The sequence below is a fragment of the Oncorhynchus mykiss genome, chromosome 5 (genome assembly GCF_013265735.2).
Source record: "Oncorhynchus mykiss isolate Arlee chromosome 5, USDA_OmykA_1.1, whole genome shotgun sequence".
Taxonomy (NCBI): domain Eukaryota; kingdom Metazoa; phylum Chordata; class Actinopteri; order Salmoniformes; family Salmonidae; genus Oncorhynchus; species Oncorhynchus mykiss.
This window is the reverse complement of record NC_048569.1, coordinates 20825054-20843132: the sequence shown is the minus strand read 5'-3', so window position 1 is coordinate 20843132 and position 18079 is coordinate 20825054. Positions and strand designations below refer to the sequence as shown.

Here is an 18079-nt window from a genome sequence, read left to right as displayed (position 1 = left end):
AGCTTATCGCCTTCCACTTTCACCACGCTGTGAAGTTTACCATAATTTATTTCATTTGTAGCCTAATAAACGTAATTCTTTCCCTAGTCGTAGTGTGAGGACCACACACGTCATCACGTGACTCTCAAATTTACTTCGATATGATGGTTATTATATCAATATTTGCCCTTGAAAGCATTTCCACCGCCATTACTCGCATAGTTCAGACACAAAAAATATCCCACCTTGTCTAATGTGTTTTGTTTTGTCCATATTTGTAAAGTTTACCAACAAATTTGCTGTTTCCATCAGGCCTGATGTGACATTTTTTACCCAGCGTACTTTACGAGCATAAAAAGGTTGGATAGAAACCTGGTTACAGATGTGAAATATTAAGGTTTGGTCTTGTTTTAACAATTGACTTGTTTTAACAATTGACTTTTTAACAATTGACAATTGACTTTTGTTTTACTTTCATAATAAAGTAAAGATTTGGAAAGATTTGTTTTAAAGGTTTTTATACTAAGGTTACGTAAACACACGGGTACAAAATCAGAACAATCTTAGCTGAGGTTCTCTCTGATCTGACTCATGCAGAAATAAGATGACCACCTCCTGGATGATAGTACGGGGGTGGTCTCTTTGGCCTGAGCTGGTGAACGATAGATGGAATGGCCCAGGCACTCTAACGTCTGTTGCAGCTTTGGCTTTAGTCCATTGGCTGTAGTGCTGTGCCTCCACCACTAGATTGTAGTGCTGAGCAGGCTAGCTGAGTCCATGGTGCTGCTGTCTGACTTGTGTCTTCTGCTGCCTGACTCCTCTGAATGCTGCAAGCACAACAACATAGACAATCAGTATCTATTAATTTTACTCTACACCAGGTAAACTGTGTGAGAGAATGTTCTCATTTACAACGACAGTTGCAGTGGAGAGAGGGGTTGAGTGAGCCACTAGGAAGCCCAACCAACAGGTGTGTGTCCTACATGTCTGCGGAATAAGCGGTCCAGCAGGCTGCGTTTGGGGCTCAGTGGGGCAGGGGTCTGGGTCCAGTCCAGGTCAGGGGGTCTGGAACCCTGAGGCCCGAACACATTCAGCTCCTTGAAACAACCCATCTCTATCATCTATGAGAGGATAAGAGAGTGAGGGTAAGTAGTTAGTCATCTCAATTTGCATATGACCAAACCATACCTGACCTCAAATTGCTACCAATATGATTACATTTAATTGAAATAAGTTTAATGTAATTGAATTTAACAGAACTAAATGAAATGTAATAATCTGCAAGTTGGGTTGACCTCTGTCTGCCAGGGTATGGCCACGGAGCCTGTGTTAAACTTGATGTAGAAGTCGTTGTCTGCCCTCTCCAAAATGACTCCTTTTACTGTGGAGAACTCATCAATGTCCTGAACATCCTGGCAGTACACTGCTCTGGGCTGGAGAGAGTGAAGGGGGGGTGGAAAGATGGAGAGGACATAGGGAGGGAGAAGTATTCTTACTACAACATCTAGCATCCCATATTATATCATTTTAATTGCAGTTTTACAGATTATTTAGTCTGTCTACCACATACTATAGCGGTTAAAGTTAGCAAGCGGTGCCGATGCACCAAATCTGGAACCAACAGGACCCTGAACATCTTCTACCCCCAAGACATTAGACTGCTAAATAGTTAAACAAATAGCTAACTGGACTATCCATATTTGCACTAACTCTTTTGACTCATCACATACACTGTGGCTACTTCTTATTATCTATCCTGCTGCCTAGTCACTTTACCCCTACCTATATGTACATTTCTACCTCGTACCCCTGTACATCAACTCGGTACTGGTACCTCGTGTATATAGCCAAGTTATCGTTACTTATTGTGTATTTATTCCTTGTAATTATTATTATTATTTTTTATTATCTGCATTGTTGGGAAGGGCCTGTAAGTAAGCATTTCACTGTTAGTCTACACCTGTTTTCAAAGTATGTGAAAAATAACATTTGATTTGAGTTAGGGTATTTACATCCGGTTTGAAGGGTGGCTCAATGACTCCGGCCTCCAACCTCCTGAAGTTGATGTTTCTGAAGAAGGGATGGGACTTAATCCCATACACCCCACTCCCCTGACACCCCAGCCTATGTCTTGGGTCTTTAGTCAACAGCTGAGAGCACAAGAGATGGAAAAAGGATGAGAGAAAGTGAAGGAAAGAGAGAAGAAGAGAGAAAGGGGGAGACGAGAGAACATCCATGCAGTTACAATGTAGAACAGAATTTGCTCGTTGACAGGTTTCATGTCAAATCAGAGTAAAACTGTAGTCTTACCAAGCGACAGAAGTCTTTCGTCTCGTTGCTAAATATCTTTCCGTACTCCTCCTCCTCCTCCTGTATCCTTCTCTCCATCTCCTTTCCTATCAATCGCTCCCCCTTTCTCTTGAATGGGGATCGTCCTGCCGTCATTTCGTACACAAGGCAGCCCAGGCCCCACCAATCAGGGCTCAACCCGTAGTAGTCGTTGCCAATCACCTCTGGAGCTGAGGGGAAGAAGGAGGGGTTTGGAAATGTTGGTTCACTGTTGTTGCTCCCAAATTATATATCCAATGAGGCTCAGTGATAGTACAACATCTGGAGGTAAACTGTGATGTCATTTTTTTTTATCATGATAGCAAACACGTTGCAATATTTTGACCACCATGGGGATATTTGGCATCTAAAAAGTGTGCAAGTATTCTCATGATCTTTCATACACCCTGTATCTGTGTATTCTGCTAGATATGAGTAGACCACCTGAAAGTGTACAGTAGTTTAGAGCCACGTACCCATGTATCCCAGGGTGCCCACCCTGCCTCGTACCAGATTCCCCTCAGATAGTGTCACCGCCAGGCCCAGGTCTGAGATACGGATGTGCCCTGAGAGGGGTGGGAGATCAGTGGACCATTATTCATACAGCAAAGGGTAGCCACACATTTTCAAGAGATTTTCACTCGTGGAAAATGTCACGTAATAGATTTGATGAAAATCCCTGTCATGGAAAACCTCTCACGGAACACAGAGTACATGAGGGGAAGGAGAAGGATGGTTCTGGCATATGACGTGGCAGTGTGTACTGGTGTGTTTGTGTGTGTCAGTGGAGGCTCCTCAGAGGACGAAGGGGAGGACCATCCTCCTTCGAGAATTTCATAAAAATAGTAAAACATTAAAGGTATCCTTTTTTAGATAAAACTATACTAAATATATTCACGTCACCAAATAATTAAAACACTGTTTTGCAATGGTCTACAGTAGCCTCAACAGCACTCTGCAGTGTAGCTGGAGGACAGCTAGCTTCCGTCCTCTTATGGGTACATTGATTTAAATACAAAACTTAGGAGGCTCATGGTTCTCACCCCCTTCTATAGACTTACACAGCAATTATGACATCTTCTGGAGGACGTTCTCCAGCCTATCAGAGCTCTTGCAGCATGAACTGACATGTCTACCCAATTAAAGGATCAGAGAATGAATCTAGTAGTGAAAGCATAAGCTACAGCTAGCTAGCACTGCAGTGCATAAAATGTGGTGAGTAGTTGACTCAAAGAGAAAGACAATTAATTTCTTCACAAATGAAGGAGAAGCAGGAGAGAAATCGAGAGAGCTATATTTCGTAATTTTTCACTTTCACTTAGCTATTTAGCTAACAAATGCAGCTAGCTAGCTAGTTTAGCCTACTCAAACACCTGGCTCAAACAGAGGGATGCTATGTTAGCTAGCTGGCTATGAATATCCAACACAACACTGGAACTCTTCCAATTCAAGGTAAGCTTTTGGCTTGACTAGTTTATTGCCACCAGGCCCGCCAGTGTAACTGCTAAACTGCTTATTGAACTGCTTACTGACTGTACACTAACGTTACTACATGATTGTAGCGGGTTTACTAACACCTTCGTTCTATTAGCTATGTTGACTATGACATTACTTTAGCTAATATGGTGACAACAATGCAGGCTGTGTGTAGCGATTATGGTTTGGCTTGGAAAGGCTTTTTCGCCTGGTAACATACAGCTGATGTGTTGTGCATTGAATTCCACAAGCGAAGGGAAAAGGTGAGAGGAGTAGAGTGCATAGATGCGAGAAGGAATACAACGTGGCTGCTATGAAAGTGAACTGTTTTTACGTGTGATCAGGGATGTATTCATTGTCTGTATTCGATTCTTAAACAGAAGCAAATGGAACGAAACAGGGATAAACATGACTAAATCTGTCCAATAAAAACTCTTGTTTGCAGCTGTTGGACTAATGATTACACTCTAGATCAGCTAGATGCAGGCAAGAGTGTGCAAGGCAGTATTGAACCTGTCACCGTCTGTCACCTCAAATTTCTCTCGATCTGACCGCACCTACATTGTAAACTTTCATTCATAGGCTAGGTCGTAGCAAACTCATGATGTGTGTGTATAGGGGAAAAATAATATCTTCCTCATCTTAAATGGCACCGACCGCCACTGGTGTATGTGTGTATCATGTGAGATTGTAACTAGTAACTGAGGTATGCTTGGTATCGTCTACATGCGCTTCCAAGTTTCCAAACACGCTGCCAAGCTTGGAACAGGTAACAATAAGATTATCTAAAGATAGACTAGAACTGGTTGTCACACAGTGTATATTCACTTCCAGATAGACCAACCGCCCATGTTTGTGATTGTGAGAAAATCAAATCTTAAATTTCATCACCAGGATATCCTGCTTAGGGAAACTACAGTGCCCTCAGAAAGTATTCACACCCATTGACATTTTACACATTTTGCCTGAATTTAAAATAGATTAAATTTAGATTTTGTGTCACTGATCTACTGTACACACAGTACCCCATAATGTAAAAAATGAAAAGCTGAAATATCTTCAGTCAATAAGTAATCAAACCTTTTGTTATTGCAAGCCAAAATAAGTTCAGGAGTAAAAATGTGTTTGATAATAATAAGTTGCATGGACTCACTCTGTGCAATAATAGTGTTTTAACACGATTTTTAAATGTCACTACATAGATACAGGTGTCCTTCCTAACTCAGTTGCCAAAGAGCAAGGAAACCACTCAGGGATTTCACCATGAGGTCAATGGTGACTGTAAAACATTTACAGAGTTTAAAGGCTGTGATAAGAGAACTCTGAGGATGGATCAACAACATTGTAGTTACTCCACAATACATTTTTAACCTTTATTTAACTAGGCAAGTAGGTTAAGAACAAATTCTTATTTACAATGACGGGCCAATTGTGCGCCACCCTATGGGACTCCCAATCACAGCCAGATGTGATGCAGCCTGGATTCAAACCAGGGAAACATCTATGCATTGAGATGCAGTGCCTTAGACCACTGCGCCACTCGGGAGCTAACATAAATGACAGAGTGAAAAGAAGGAAGCCTGTACAGAATGTACACAATATTCCAAAACATGCATCCTGTTTGCAATAAGACACTAAAGTAATGCTGCAAAAAATGTGGCAAAGAAATGAACTTATTGTCCTGAATACAAAGCATTATGTTTGGGGCAAATCCAACACATCACTGAGTACCACTCTTCATATTTTCAAGCATGGTGGTGGCTGCATCATGTTATGGGTTTACTTGTCATCGGAAAGTTTTTTTTCTTTTTATAAAAAGAAAGGAATAGTTCAGTCTGATGGGAGACATATACATTGGAGTTGCTTACCAAGACGGCATTAAATGTTCCTGAGTGGCTTAGTTACAGTTTTGACATAAATCGTCTTGAAAACCTATGGCAAGATTTGAAAATGGCTGTCTAGCAATGATCAACTTGACAAAGCTTGAATCATTTTTTAAAGAATAATTTGCAAATATTGCACAATCCAAGTGTGCAAAGCTCTTTGAGACTTACTCAGAAAGACTCACAGCAGTAATTGCTCCCAAAGGTGATTGTAAAATGTATTGACTCGGGGTTGAATACTTATATAATCAAGTGTTTTATTTACCATGAATAGTGGTTAGAGCATTAGGCCAGTAACCAAAAGGTTGCTAGATCAAATCCCTGAGCTGACAAGGTAAAAATCTGTCGTTCTGCCCCTGAACAAGGCACTGTTCCTAGGCTGTCATTGGAAATAAGGATTTGTTCTCAACTGACTTGCCTAGTTAAATAATAATAACAAAATACCATGAATAAAAATGTCAGAAATCTAAATTTTCTTCCACTTTGACATTGTATTTTGTGTGGATCGTTGACAAAAAAACTTTGTAACGCAACAAAATGTGGAAAACATCAAGGGGTGTGAATACTTTCTAAAGGTGGATCCTACATGGCTAGAATGTGAAGAATAAGGAAGAATTATTTGGGTCTGAAGCACATGTATTGATTGTGATATCATTAAAGTGTGCCTACCGTTGTCATCCAGAAGGATGTTCTCTGGTTTTAGATCCCTGAAACAAAGAACAGAAATCAGTACAATGCCTTTTCAATGTCACATTAATCCATTTTAGCATACAGAGACTTCTCCACCCTTTTCCAGAAGTGTGCAAAATGTGTGCAAACACTTTCTCGCATGGATTTAACAATGATGGAAACTCCCTCCAGTCAATGCTTACACCGATCTTACGCTTTTAAAAAGGATGTAGAATCAGGATGGAGCCAGTGTCTACTGACCTGTAGACAATGTTCATCTGGTGGAGGTGGTGGAGACCACAGCAGACCTCAGCAGCATAGAACTGAACCCTGTCCTGCTCCAGGCCTGAAGTACCCATGTTATAGATGTGGAACCGCAGGTCTCCTCCGTTCATTATGGTCAGCACCAGACAGAGAGACTGTTTGGTTTCATACGCGTACGCCAGACTGACCTAGAGAGAGAAAGAAAGACAGAGCGTTAGAGGAAGAGAGGAGAGAGAGAATGAAAGAAAAGGACGGAGAAAGAAGAATGGAGAGTGAGAAGAGGATGAAGAAAGAGAAGAGGAAGGAGAGAAAGAGAAGAGGATGGAGAGAGAGAAGAGGAAGGAGAGAAAGAGAAGATAGAGAGAGAGAAGAGAAAGGAGAGAATGAGAAGAGGATAGAGAGAGGGAGAAGAGGATGGAGAGAGCGAGAAGAGGATGGAGAGAGCGAGAAGAGGATGGAGAGAGGCAGAAGAGGATGGAGAGAGGGAGAAGATGGAGAGAGAGAGAGAAGAGAAAGGAGAGAATGAGAAGAGGATGGAGAGAGGGAGAAGAGGATGCATAGAGAGAAGAGGAAGGAGAGAGTGAGAAGAGGATGGAGAGAGAGAGACAGAAAAGAGGATGGAGAGAGGGAGAAGAGGATGGAGAGAGAGAGAAAAGAGGATGAGAGAGGGAGAAGAGGATGGAGAGAGAGAGAAGTGGAAGAGAGGAGGGAGAGAGAGAAGAGGATAGAAAGAGAGAGAAGAGGATGGAGAGAGAGAGTCCTACCACAAATCTGCTGTTAAGTGTCTCTAGTATCTGTTTCTCATTGAGGGCCATGGCCTCTCCTTTCCCCTTCTTCACGTGAGTCTTCTCCAGCTTCTTACACGCATACATCTTCCCAGAGGCACGTGCCTGGAATGCCCACACCTGGGGGAGAGGGGAGGGAGGAAGGAAGGGAGAAAAGGATAGAGGGGGAGATTGTATGAGACGAATCCTCTCTATCAAATTTGTTGTTACACATGTGCATCTGAAGTTAGAGTTGGGTCAATGTTTTCTGATTTGGGATTTTTCTCAGAAAAATTGTGAAAACATGTTCGTCTGTTCACTCTGAGGAAAAAGGTGCTATCTAGAACCTAAATTGGCTCATCGGCTGTCCCTATAGGATAACCCTTCAAGAAACCTTTTTGGGTTAAATGAGGAACCGTTTCCACAGAGGGTTATACATGAAACCAAAAAGGTTTCTACCTCGAACAAAAAAAGGTCCTCCTATAGGGACAGCCGAATATGGGGATAGCCAAAGAACCCTTTTGGAACCCTTTTTTCTAAGAGTGTAGTGAAAGCAGCCTTACCTCCCCGAAGCCTCCCTTGCCAAGCAACCTGTACTGTCTGAAGATGTGTTTGGTAACAGGCTGTCTGGGGGGAGAGAAATACACAGAGTGACTGGTGTCAAGCATTTGTGGTCATGTCTCACTTAGTTTGATTATTCAGTCAAACGCACACATGTCCATATGCACTGACCTCTCTACCATCTTCCACTGCAGGAAACGGTCAAAGTACATGCTCTGCTGGTACTGAAGGAAGGGGGCACCGCTCAGGTACTCATGGAGGTCACTGTAAAAACACAGTAAGCGGAGGTGAATTCCCAGAACACACAGCCCCTCACAGATAGGCGAGGGAAGGGTGAGAGCAAGATGGAGGACATTGTGGTAAAGGTCAGAGAGACTCACTCTGTGCAGTCAATGAAGACTTCTCTACTGTGCTGCTCCTCCAGACTCTCCCTACACTTCTCACCATAGCGCTCTACTACCTGTACACACTCAGATGACTGGCAAGAGAACATACACATATACAATTAACTTGCAAAAATCTCAAGTGAGAAATCAACCTTTAGTGTGTGTGTGTGTGTGTGTGTGTGTGAGAGAGAGTGTTTAAAGACGGTACCTGTCTACTGAGGAACCTGTTAATGATTTGCATGCCAAAACTCATCTTCTCCTCATCTGACTTCACCTCATACTCCCCCTGTAGAAATTCAAACATTTCTGGACTTATAATTCTTGTTTTGTCAACATGAATAATGACATTTTAATGGTCCCTGTCCCTGTCTATTATCTAACACTGATTGGTATTTTTTGTATTTTATTAGGATTGCTGGATCATTCTTCATGAATGACCCAGGTCACTAACCTTCAGCAAGGCCCAGGCCAACGAGGAAAAGCAGAGAGTTATGAATAAGAGTTATTTTTAACCCAGCAGACATATCTTATTTTTTTATTACAGTAACATACCATTTCTAAGAATGTTATCATACTAGAATTATTTCCTGGCTGTGAGCCCAAAAACACACACACCGTTCAGATATATGACATCACTTTGCTGTGACACCGGTCTGTCAGCAGAGCGTACTGTAAAACCTGCTTGCAGAATTATATCTGATCATTTCCCACAATATGGACCATACCACCTCTTCCATAGTGAATAAGGCCTATAGTGGATCATACCATTTTGTCCAATAGGGAGTTGCAGTGCCGCAGCTCAGGTTTGCTCTGACAGAAGAGACGGAATAGTTGTCTGCCGATAGGCTGCTTCACACACAGACTGTAGTAGTCTCGCTCTGAAACACACACATTACACATATAAAACATGCATGCACAGACATACAAACACAAACTAACGCACACAAACACACACACACACACACACTGACCGAGGGTTTTTGCCAGCTCCATACACTGGCTGATGTGAGGGAAGCGCAGCATGTCTTTCCATTTCCAACTCCTGCCTTTTCCCCCTCCACCTAGAGAGAGATGGAACAGGGGAGAGAAGGGTGAAAGAAGGAGGTAAGAAATGGTGGCAGATAGCCTAGCGGTGAAGAGCATTAGGCCAGTAACTGAAAAGACGCTGGTTCGAATCCACAAGCCAACAAGGTGAAGAGTCTGTTGACGTACACTTGTGCAACGTACTTAACCCTAATTCTTCTGTTAAGAGCATCTGCTAAAATGGGGAAGGAAAAATAGTATGAGAAATTTGATATTACAGCTGAGCTGTCATTCATTTACTGTTTTTCATACCCAAAAGCATGTGAGCTCATTCAACTCTTTGGTTATGTGTTGTATGTAATATGTTAAAATGGGGCCTCAGAAAGAAAACAAAGAAATAAAAACTATCAGCAGTAAGACCAAACATATCCAACTGGACCGATTCATCCTTGTAGTTGTATAGTTACAACCTTATAACCTAAAGGTCTTTCCTGTTTACTTGTTCACCTCAACATACAGAAAAAAAGACTACAATCAGTCTGTCAACAACAGCCTTTGGTCCTGTGTGTGTGTGTGTGTGTGTGTGTGTGTGTGTGTGTGTGTGTGTATAGAAGTTCCTCGTCAGTCAGGTTCCAGCCCTGGCATCCATCCACTCCAAAGAGAAATCTATAAATAGGTATGGAGCAGGAACAAACCTGTTGGACCACATAGCACTGCAAACCACACCACACACACACACACACACACACACAGTGCAGCACTGTGATAAAATTGCTGATCCTGCCTACAGGTGTCACCTACTGATGATGATATTCACAGAACCTAGGAAGGAATCCAACCTGTTGGTTATGTTTGTGACCTCACTCTTCCCACACACATACAACCCTGAGCCTGTCACCCTGCTACCTTTCACACAGCTGTATTGAGCCTGTCACCCTGCTACCGTTCACACAGCTGTATTGAGCCTGTCACCCTGCTACCGTTCACACAGCTGTATTGAGCCTGTCACCCTGCTACCTTTCACACAGCTGTATTGAGCCTGTCACCCTGCTACCTTTCACACAGCTGTATTGAGCCTGTCACCAGACATTTGTTCAGCTCACCAAAACACATAGTGTGTGTGTGTTTTCCTGTGACACATACAATATGAGTGTACTTGGGCACCTGCTCCACATCATCCACCCAAATGATTGATTTCTCCTGTAGCCTGTAGCAAAATGTGTTGCATCTTAATATACGGTGTGTGTGGCTACTACTTTGTCATTTAGCAAGGTTTCACCCATGACCCATAGAATACAAACAGGATATCTATTAGTAGAGACATCTGACTTTCTACCTGCTTTCGAGAGAGATTGGGGTTGTTTAACAAGGACAGAAAGCTAATTTATTACATCCTGCTTCTAAAGAATGTGATGTGATGAATCCCCTACCACGTCATTAAGGTAATCACTGATCTGACATCATTTAGATGGTGAAAGCAGGTTAGATAAGTGAATATTTCAAGTAATGAAGTGTGTGTGTGTGTGTGTGTGTGTGTGTATATATGGGAAAAAGAAACTTGAGGAAGTAGTACTGTATAAAATCCCTGCTAGTTCATTCTAAGTGTCAATCAGTCCACTTTTGTTTGTGATCAAATCTTTATACATTTTTTTTCTTGTTGGGGGGCACATGCACAACACACACATTCATATCATTTAATAGTTTGTTTGCATCACAGAGCCAAAAAGTAACAATACATTCAGTGTGTAAAGAAAAAATAACCCCCAAAAAAGAAGGGTGCCTCCATCCCCAACTCCCCAATCACCCAGTCCTCTTTCATCATACATCCTTTCCTCATTCCTTCACCATCTACATTGTTCCTCAGAAGGGAGCAACACATTCATAAGAATGGCAATACGGTTAAGAATTACAAGGGTGCACTGCAATCTCACCCATAGCCTGTCATGTTAAAATGTAGCCTACTGCAACCCACCCTACTCACCTGTGACACCACAGCACTGTAACAGAGGGCAACACAAACTGGAATAATATTGAGCTCTGAACACACCACTACTCAATCAAGGTGGAAACAGGCTACCTCTAACTTGTCTTTCTATGTTTCTCTAAACTTCTTCAACTAACTATAAGAGACATCAAACATTACTGACTTCCCTGGTTAAAGATACAACTAATAAATAAAGACAGACATGATGACAAGTGACAAACAGAAAATGTGTGTGCTTGCTAAAAAAAAGTATTGTATAGTGAAATATGAAGTAGTAGGCTAGTATTTACTGCAGCCTAAATTTTTACTGCACCTATATAGGTGTCTTTCTTACCTCCTCTGGCTCTGATGAGTGCGCTGTTCGCCACCATACTATCTATCTCCATTGCTGCAGAGGGATGTGGACCATACAACAACAACAAATCACAACTGGAACAACTTTCGTTTTTCTCTCCTTTTCCTTATTCAAAAAATCCGTCTTCAAAGACAGGTTTAACCATCCCCCAGAAGATGTACAGTCAGTCTGGTTCTCTTTCTCAAGCCAAGATAGATTCCATATATAAATGAAAGTGTTAGTAAACAAAATACTGAACATGTAAAAACGATGTAGCCTATTCTTTTAAAAAGTGCGATAAAGTTTGCGTCACTAATCTGTCGAGAGGGAGTGTTAGAAACTGAATGTTATTGGCAACATATTTGTCTACACTAAACTGAAACACCGAGTAGGCGTAGAGATGCTTATCTAAAATCTTCATATACAGTCATTGTGTAAAATAGAACAAGCACGTCCTCTGCTGGTGATATATAAAACGACAGCACTGTCAGCGTGTCCCTTTAAGTTTTCCGTCAGTTTCGTTGTCAACGGATGACTCAACAGTGTACACGTCAACTATCTCAGCGACTGAAATGACTGCAACACTTAAGAGTTAAGGTTAGTTTCAGAGTGGGTGGCAAGTTAGTCCTAAATATTTCCAAACTAAAAGCATTGTATTTGGGACAAATCATTCACTAAACCCTAAACCTCAACTAAATATTGTAATGAATAATGTGAAAATGTAACAAGTTGAGGTGACTAAACTACTTGAGTAACCCTGGATTGTCATGGTCAAAACATATTGATACAGTGGCTAAAATGGGGAGAAGTTTTTCCATAATAAAGCTTTGCTCTGCCTTCTTAACAGCACTATCAACAAGGCAGGTTTTTATTTATTTATTGTTATTTATTTTATTAACAACACACAAGGCAGGTCCTACAGGACCTAACTACTGTTCAGTTGTGTGGTCACGTGCCACAAAGAGGGACTTGTGTGAAAATTGTGTGAAAGGCATTGACATGTTGAATGCACCGAATTGTCTGTTTGAACTACTGGCACACAGCTCAGAAACCCATGCGTACCCCACAAGCTCTCCCTCGCCCTCCATTTGGTAAATCTGACCACAACTCTATCCTCCTGATTCCTGCTTACAAGCAACAATTAAAGCAGGAAGCACCAGTGACTCGGTCTATAAAAAAGTGGTCAGATGAAGCAGATGCTAAACTACAGGACTGTTTTGCTATCAGACTGGAACATGTTCCGGGATTCTTCCGATGGCATTGAGGAGTACACCACATCAGTCACTGGCTTTATCAATAAGTGCATCGAGGACGTTGTCCCCACAGTGACTGTACATACATATCCCAACCAGAAGCCATGGATTACAGGCAACATTCACAAAATGTGAAAGGGTAGAGCTGCTGCTTTCAAGGTGCGGGACTCTAACCTGGAAGCTTACAAGAAATCCTGCTATGCCCTGCGACGAACCATCAAACAGGCAAAGCGTCAATACAGGGCTAAGATTGAATCATACTACACCGGCTCCGACGCTCATCTTATGTGGCAGGGCTTGCAAACTATTACAGACTACAAAGGGAAGCACAGCCGCGAGCTGCCCAGTGACACGAGCCTACCAGACGCGCTAAATCACTTCTATGCTCGCTTCGAGGCAAGCAACACTGAGGCATGCATGAGAGCATCAGCTCTTCCGGTCGACTGTGTGATCACACTCTCCGTAGCCGACGTGAGTAAGACCTTTAAACAGATCAACATACACAAGGCTGCGGGGCCAGACGGATTACCAGGATGTGTGCTCCGGGCATGTGCTGACCAACTGGCTGGTGTCTTCACTGACATTTTCAACATGTCCCTGATTGAGTCTGTAATACCAACGTGTTTCAAGCAGAGCACCATAGTCCCTGTGCCCAAGAACACAAAGGCAACCTGCTTAAATGACTACAGACTCACGTCCATAGCCATGAAGTGCTTTGAAAGTCTGGTCATGGCTCACATCAACACCATTATCCCAGAAACCCTAGACCCACTAAAATTTGCATACCTCCCAAACAGATCCACAGATGAGGCAATCTCTATTGCACTCCACACTGCCCTTTCCCACCTGGACAAAAGGAACACTTATGTGAGAATGCTATTCATTGACTACAGCTCAGTGTTCAACACCATAGTCCCCTCAAAGCTCATCACCAAGCTAAGGATCCTGGGACTAAACACCTCCATCTGCAACTGGATCCCGGACTTCCTGACGGGCCACCCCCAGGTGGTGAGGGTAGATAGCAACACATCTGCCACGCTGATCCTCAACACTGGGGCCCCCCAGGGGTGCGTGCTCAGTCCCCTCCTGTACTCAGGGTTCACCCACGACTGCATGGCCAGGCACGACTCCAACACCATCATTAAGTTTGCAGACGACACAGGCCTGAGCACCGACAACGACGAGACAGCCTATAGGGAGGAGGTCAGAGACCTGGTCGGGTGGTGCCAGAATAACAACCTATCCCTCAACGTAACCAAGAAATTAGGTAGATGATTGTGAACTCCTGGAAACGGAGGACCAAGCACGCCCCCATTCTCATCGACGAGGCTGTAGTGGAGCAGGTTGAGAGCTTCAAGTTCCTTGGTGTCCACATCACCAACAAACTAGAATGATCCAAACACACCAAGACAGTCGTGAAGAGGGCACGACAAAGCCTATTCCCCTCAGGAAACTAAAACGATTTGGCATGGGTCCTGAGATCCTCAAAAGGTTCTACAGCTGCAACATCGAGAGCATCCTGACTGGTTGCATCACTGCCTGGTATGGAAATTGCTCGGCCTCCGACCGCAAGGCACTACAGAGGGTAGTGTGTACGGCCCAGTACATCACTGGGGGAAAGCTGTCTGCCATCCAGGACCTCTACACCAGGCGGTGTCAGAGGAAGGCCCTAAAAATTGTTAAAGACCCCAGCCACCCCAGTCATAGACTGTTCTCTCTACTACCGCATGGCAAACGTTACTGGAGTGCCAAGTCTAGGACAAAAAGGCTTCTCAACAGTTTTTACCCTCAAGCCGTAAGAATGCTGAACAGGTAATCAAATGGCTACCCGGACTATTTGCATTGTGTGCCCCCCTCCCACCCAATCCTTATTTTACACTGCTGCTACTCTCTGTTTATCATATATGCATACTCACTTTAACTATACATTCATGTACATACTACCTCAATTGGGCCGACAAACCAGTGCTCCCGCACATTGGCTAACCGGGCTATCTGCATTGTGTCTCGCCACCCACCAATACCTCTTTTACGCTACTGCTACCCTCTGTCCATCATATATGCATAGTCACTTTAACCATATCTACATGTACATACTACCTCAATCAGCCTGACTAACCGGTGTCTGTATGAAGCCTCGCTAGTCTTTTTACTGTTGTTTTTATTTCTTTACTTGCAGTGGGGCAAAAAAGTATTTAGTCAGCCACCAATTGTGCAAGTTCTCACACTTACAAAGATGAGAGAGGCCTGTAATTTTCATCATAGGTACACTTCAACTTTGACAGACAAAATGAGAAAAAAATCCAGAAAATCACATCGTAGGATTTTTAATTAATTTATTTGCAAATTATAGTGGAAAATAAGTATTTGGTCAATAACAAAACTTTATCTCAATACTTTGTTATATACCCTTTGTTGGCAATGACAGAGGTCAAACGTTTTCTGTAAGTCTTCACAAGGTTTTCACACACTGTTGCTGGTATTTTGGCCCATTCCTCCATGCAGATATCCTCTAGAGCAGTGATGTTTTGGGGCTGTTGCTGGGCAACACAGACTTTCAACTCCCTCCAAAGATTTTCTATGGGGTTGAGATCTGGAAACTGGCTAGGCCACTCCATGACCTTGAAATGCTTCTTACGAAGCCACTCCTTCGCTGCCCGGGCAGTGTGTTTGGGATCATTGTCATGCTGAAAGACCCAGCCACGTTTCATCTTCAATGCCCTTGCTGATGGAAGGAGGTTTTCACTCAAAATCTCACGATACATGGCCCCATTCATTCTTTCCTTTACACGGATCAGTCGTCCTGGTCCCTTTGCAGAAAAACAGCCCAAAAGCATTATGTTTCCACCCCCATGCTTCACAGTAGGTATGTTGTTCTTTGGATGCAACTCAGCATTCTTTGTCCTCCAAACACGACGAGTTGAGTTTTTACCAAAAAGTTATATTTTGGTTTCATCTGACCATATGACATTCTCCCAATCTTCTTCTGGATCATCCAAATGCTCTCTAGCAAACTTCAGACGGGCCTGGACATGTACTGGCTTAAGCAGGGGGACACGTCTGGCACTGCAGGATTTGAGTCCCTGGCGGCGTAGTGTGTTACTGATGGTAGGCTTTGTTACTTTGGTCCCAGCTCTCTGCAGGTCATTCACTAGGTCCCCCCGTGTGGTTCTGGGATTTTTGCTCACCGTTCTTGTGATCATTTTGACCCCACGGAGTGAGATCTTGCGTGGAGCCCCAGATCGAGGGATATTATCAGTGGTCTTGTATGTCTTCCATTTCCTAATAATTGCTCCCACAGTTGATTTCTTCAAACCAAGCTGCTTACCTATTGCAGATTCAGTCTTCCCAGCCTGGTGCAGGTCTACAATTTTGTTTCTGGTGTCCTTTGACAGCTCTTTGGTCTTGGCCATAGTGGAGTTTGGAGTGTGACTGTTTGAGGTTGTGGACAGGTGTCTTTTATACTGATAACAAGTTCAAACAGGTGCCATTAATACAGGTAACGAGTGGAGGACAGAGGAGCCTCTTAAAGAAGAAGTTACAGGTCTGTGAGAGCCAGAAATCTTGCTTGTTTGTAGGTGGCCAAATACTTATTTTCCACCATAATTTGCAAATCAATTCATTAAAAATCCTACAATGTGATTTTCTGGATTTTTTTTCTCATTTTGTCTGTCATAGTTGAAGTGTACCTAATTACAGGCATCTCTCATCTTTTTATGTGGGAGAATTTGCACAATTGGTGGCTGACTAAATACTTTTTTGCCCCACTGTAGTTTTGCTTGCATTTAAGAGCAGTTGGACGCCACGGAAGGAGAGTTGTATGGCATTGAAGCTCGTCTGGAGGTTAGTTAACACAGTGTCCAAAGGAGGGCCAGAAGTATACATAATGGTGTAGTCTGAGTAGAGGTGAATACTATACACACCTACACATTTATTTTGTGTTGTAGATATGTGGTAGTAGTAGAGTAGCGACCAGAGGGCACACACTTGACGTGTTGTGAAATCTGTTGTGAATGTATTGTAATGTTTTTGAAATTGTATAACTGTCTTAATTTTGCTGGACCCCAGGAAGAGTAGCTGCTGCCTTGGAAGCAGCTCATGGGGATCCATAATAAATACGAATACAAACAGGATCATTGGTTTCCCACTAGATAGCACAGCCACAAAGTCAATATTGGCTATAGTAGAAATTAATGGAAAAAAAATACACTGCTCAAAAAAATAAAGGGAACACTAAAATAACACATCCTAGATCTGAATGAATGAAATATTATTATTAAATACTTTTTCTTTACATAGTTGAATGTGCTGACAACAAAATCACACAAAAATGATCAATGGAAATCAAATTTATCAACCCATGGAGGTCTGGATTTGGAGTCACACTCAAAATTAAAGTGGAAAACCACACTACAGGCTGATCCAAATTTGATGTAATGTCCTTAAAACAAGTCAAAATGAGGCTCAGTAGTGTGTGTGGCCTCCACGTGCCTGTATGACCTCCCTACAACGCCTGGGCATGCTCCTGATGAGGTGACGGATGGTCTCCTGAGGGATCTCCTCCCAGACCTGGACTAAAGCATCCGCCAACTCCTGGACAGTCTGTGGTGCAACGTGGCGTTGATGGATGGAGCGAGACATGATGTCCCAGATGTGCTCAATTGGATTCAGGTCTGGGGAACGGGCGGGCCAGTCCATAGCATCAATGCCTTCCTCTTGCAGGAACTGGCATTAGGAGGAACCCAGGGCCAACCGCACCAGCATATGGTCTCACAAGGGGTCTGAGGATCTCATCTCGGTACCTAATGGCAGTCAGGCTACCTCTGGCGAGCACATGGAGGGCTGTGCGGCCCCCCAAAGAAATGCCACCCCACACCATGACTGACCCACCACCAAACCGGTCATGCTGGAGGATGTTGCAGGCAGCAGAACATTCTCCACGGCGTCTCCAGACTGTCACGTCTGTCACATGTGCTCAGTGTGAACCTGCTTTCATCTGTGAAGATCACAGGGCGCCAGTGGCGAATTTGCCAATCTTGGTGTTCTCTGGCAAATGCCAAACGTCCTGCACGGTGTTGGGCTGTAAGCACAACTCCCACCTGTGGATGTCGGGCCCTCATACCACCCTCATGGAGTCTGTTTCTGACCGTTTGAGCAGACACATGCACATTTGTG

At 43.2% G+C, this 18079-nt stretch overlaps 1 protein-coding gene across 1 annotated transcript; it reads right to left on the bottom strand.

Annotated features, from left to right (window-relative positions):
- Positions 1-456: 456 nt before the first annotated feature.
- Positions 457-12022, bottom strand: LOC110522817 (G protein-coupled receptor kinase 5). Its single transcript, XM_036977023.1, has 16 exons — positions 11652-12022; positions 9282-9371; positions 9076-9188; positions 8519-8596; positions 8305-8402; positions 8096-8188; positions 7927-7990; positions 7364-7504; positions 6597-6787; positions 6336-6373; positions 2784-2873; positions 2290-2498; positions 1992-2129; positions 1275-1412; positions 963-1100; positions 457-806 (listed from the first exon to the last, which is right to left on the bottom strand). Exons 1-16 carry the CDS (start codon positions 11701-11703, stop codon positions 723-725), a joined length of 1755 nt encoding a protein of 584 aa, XP_036832918.1. The 5' UTR covers positions 11704-12022; the 3' UTR covers positions 457-722.
- Between the last annotated feature and the right edge of the window lie 6057 nt (positions 12023-18079).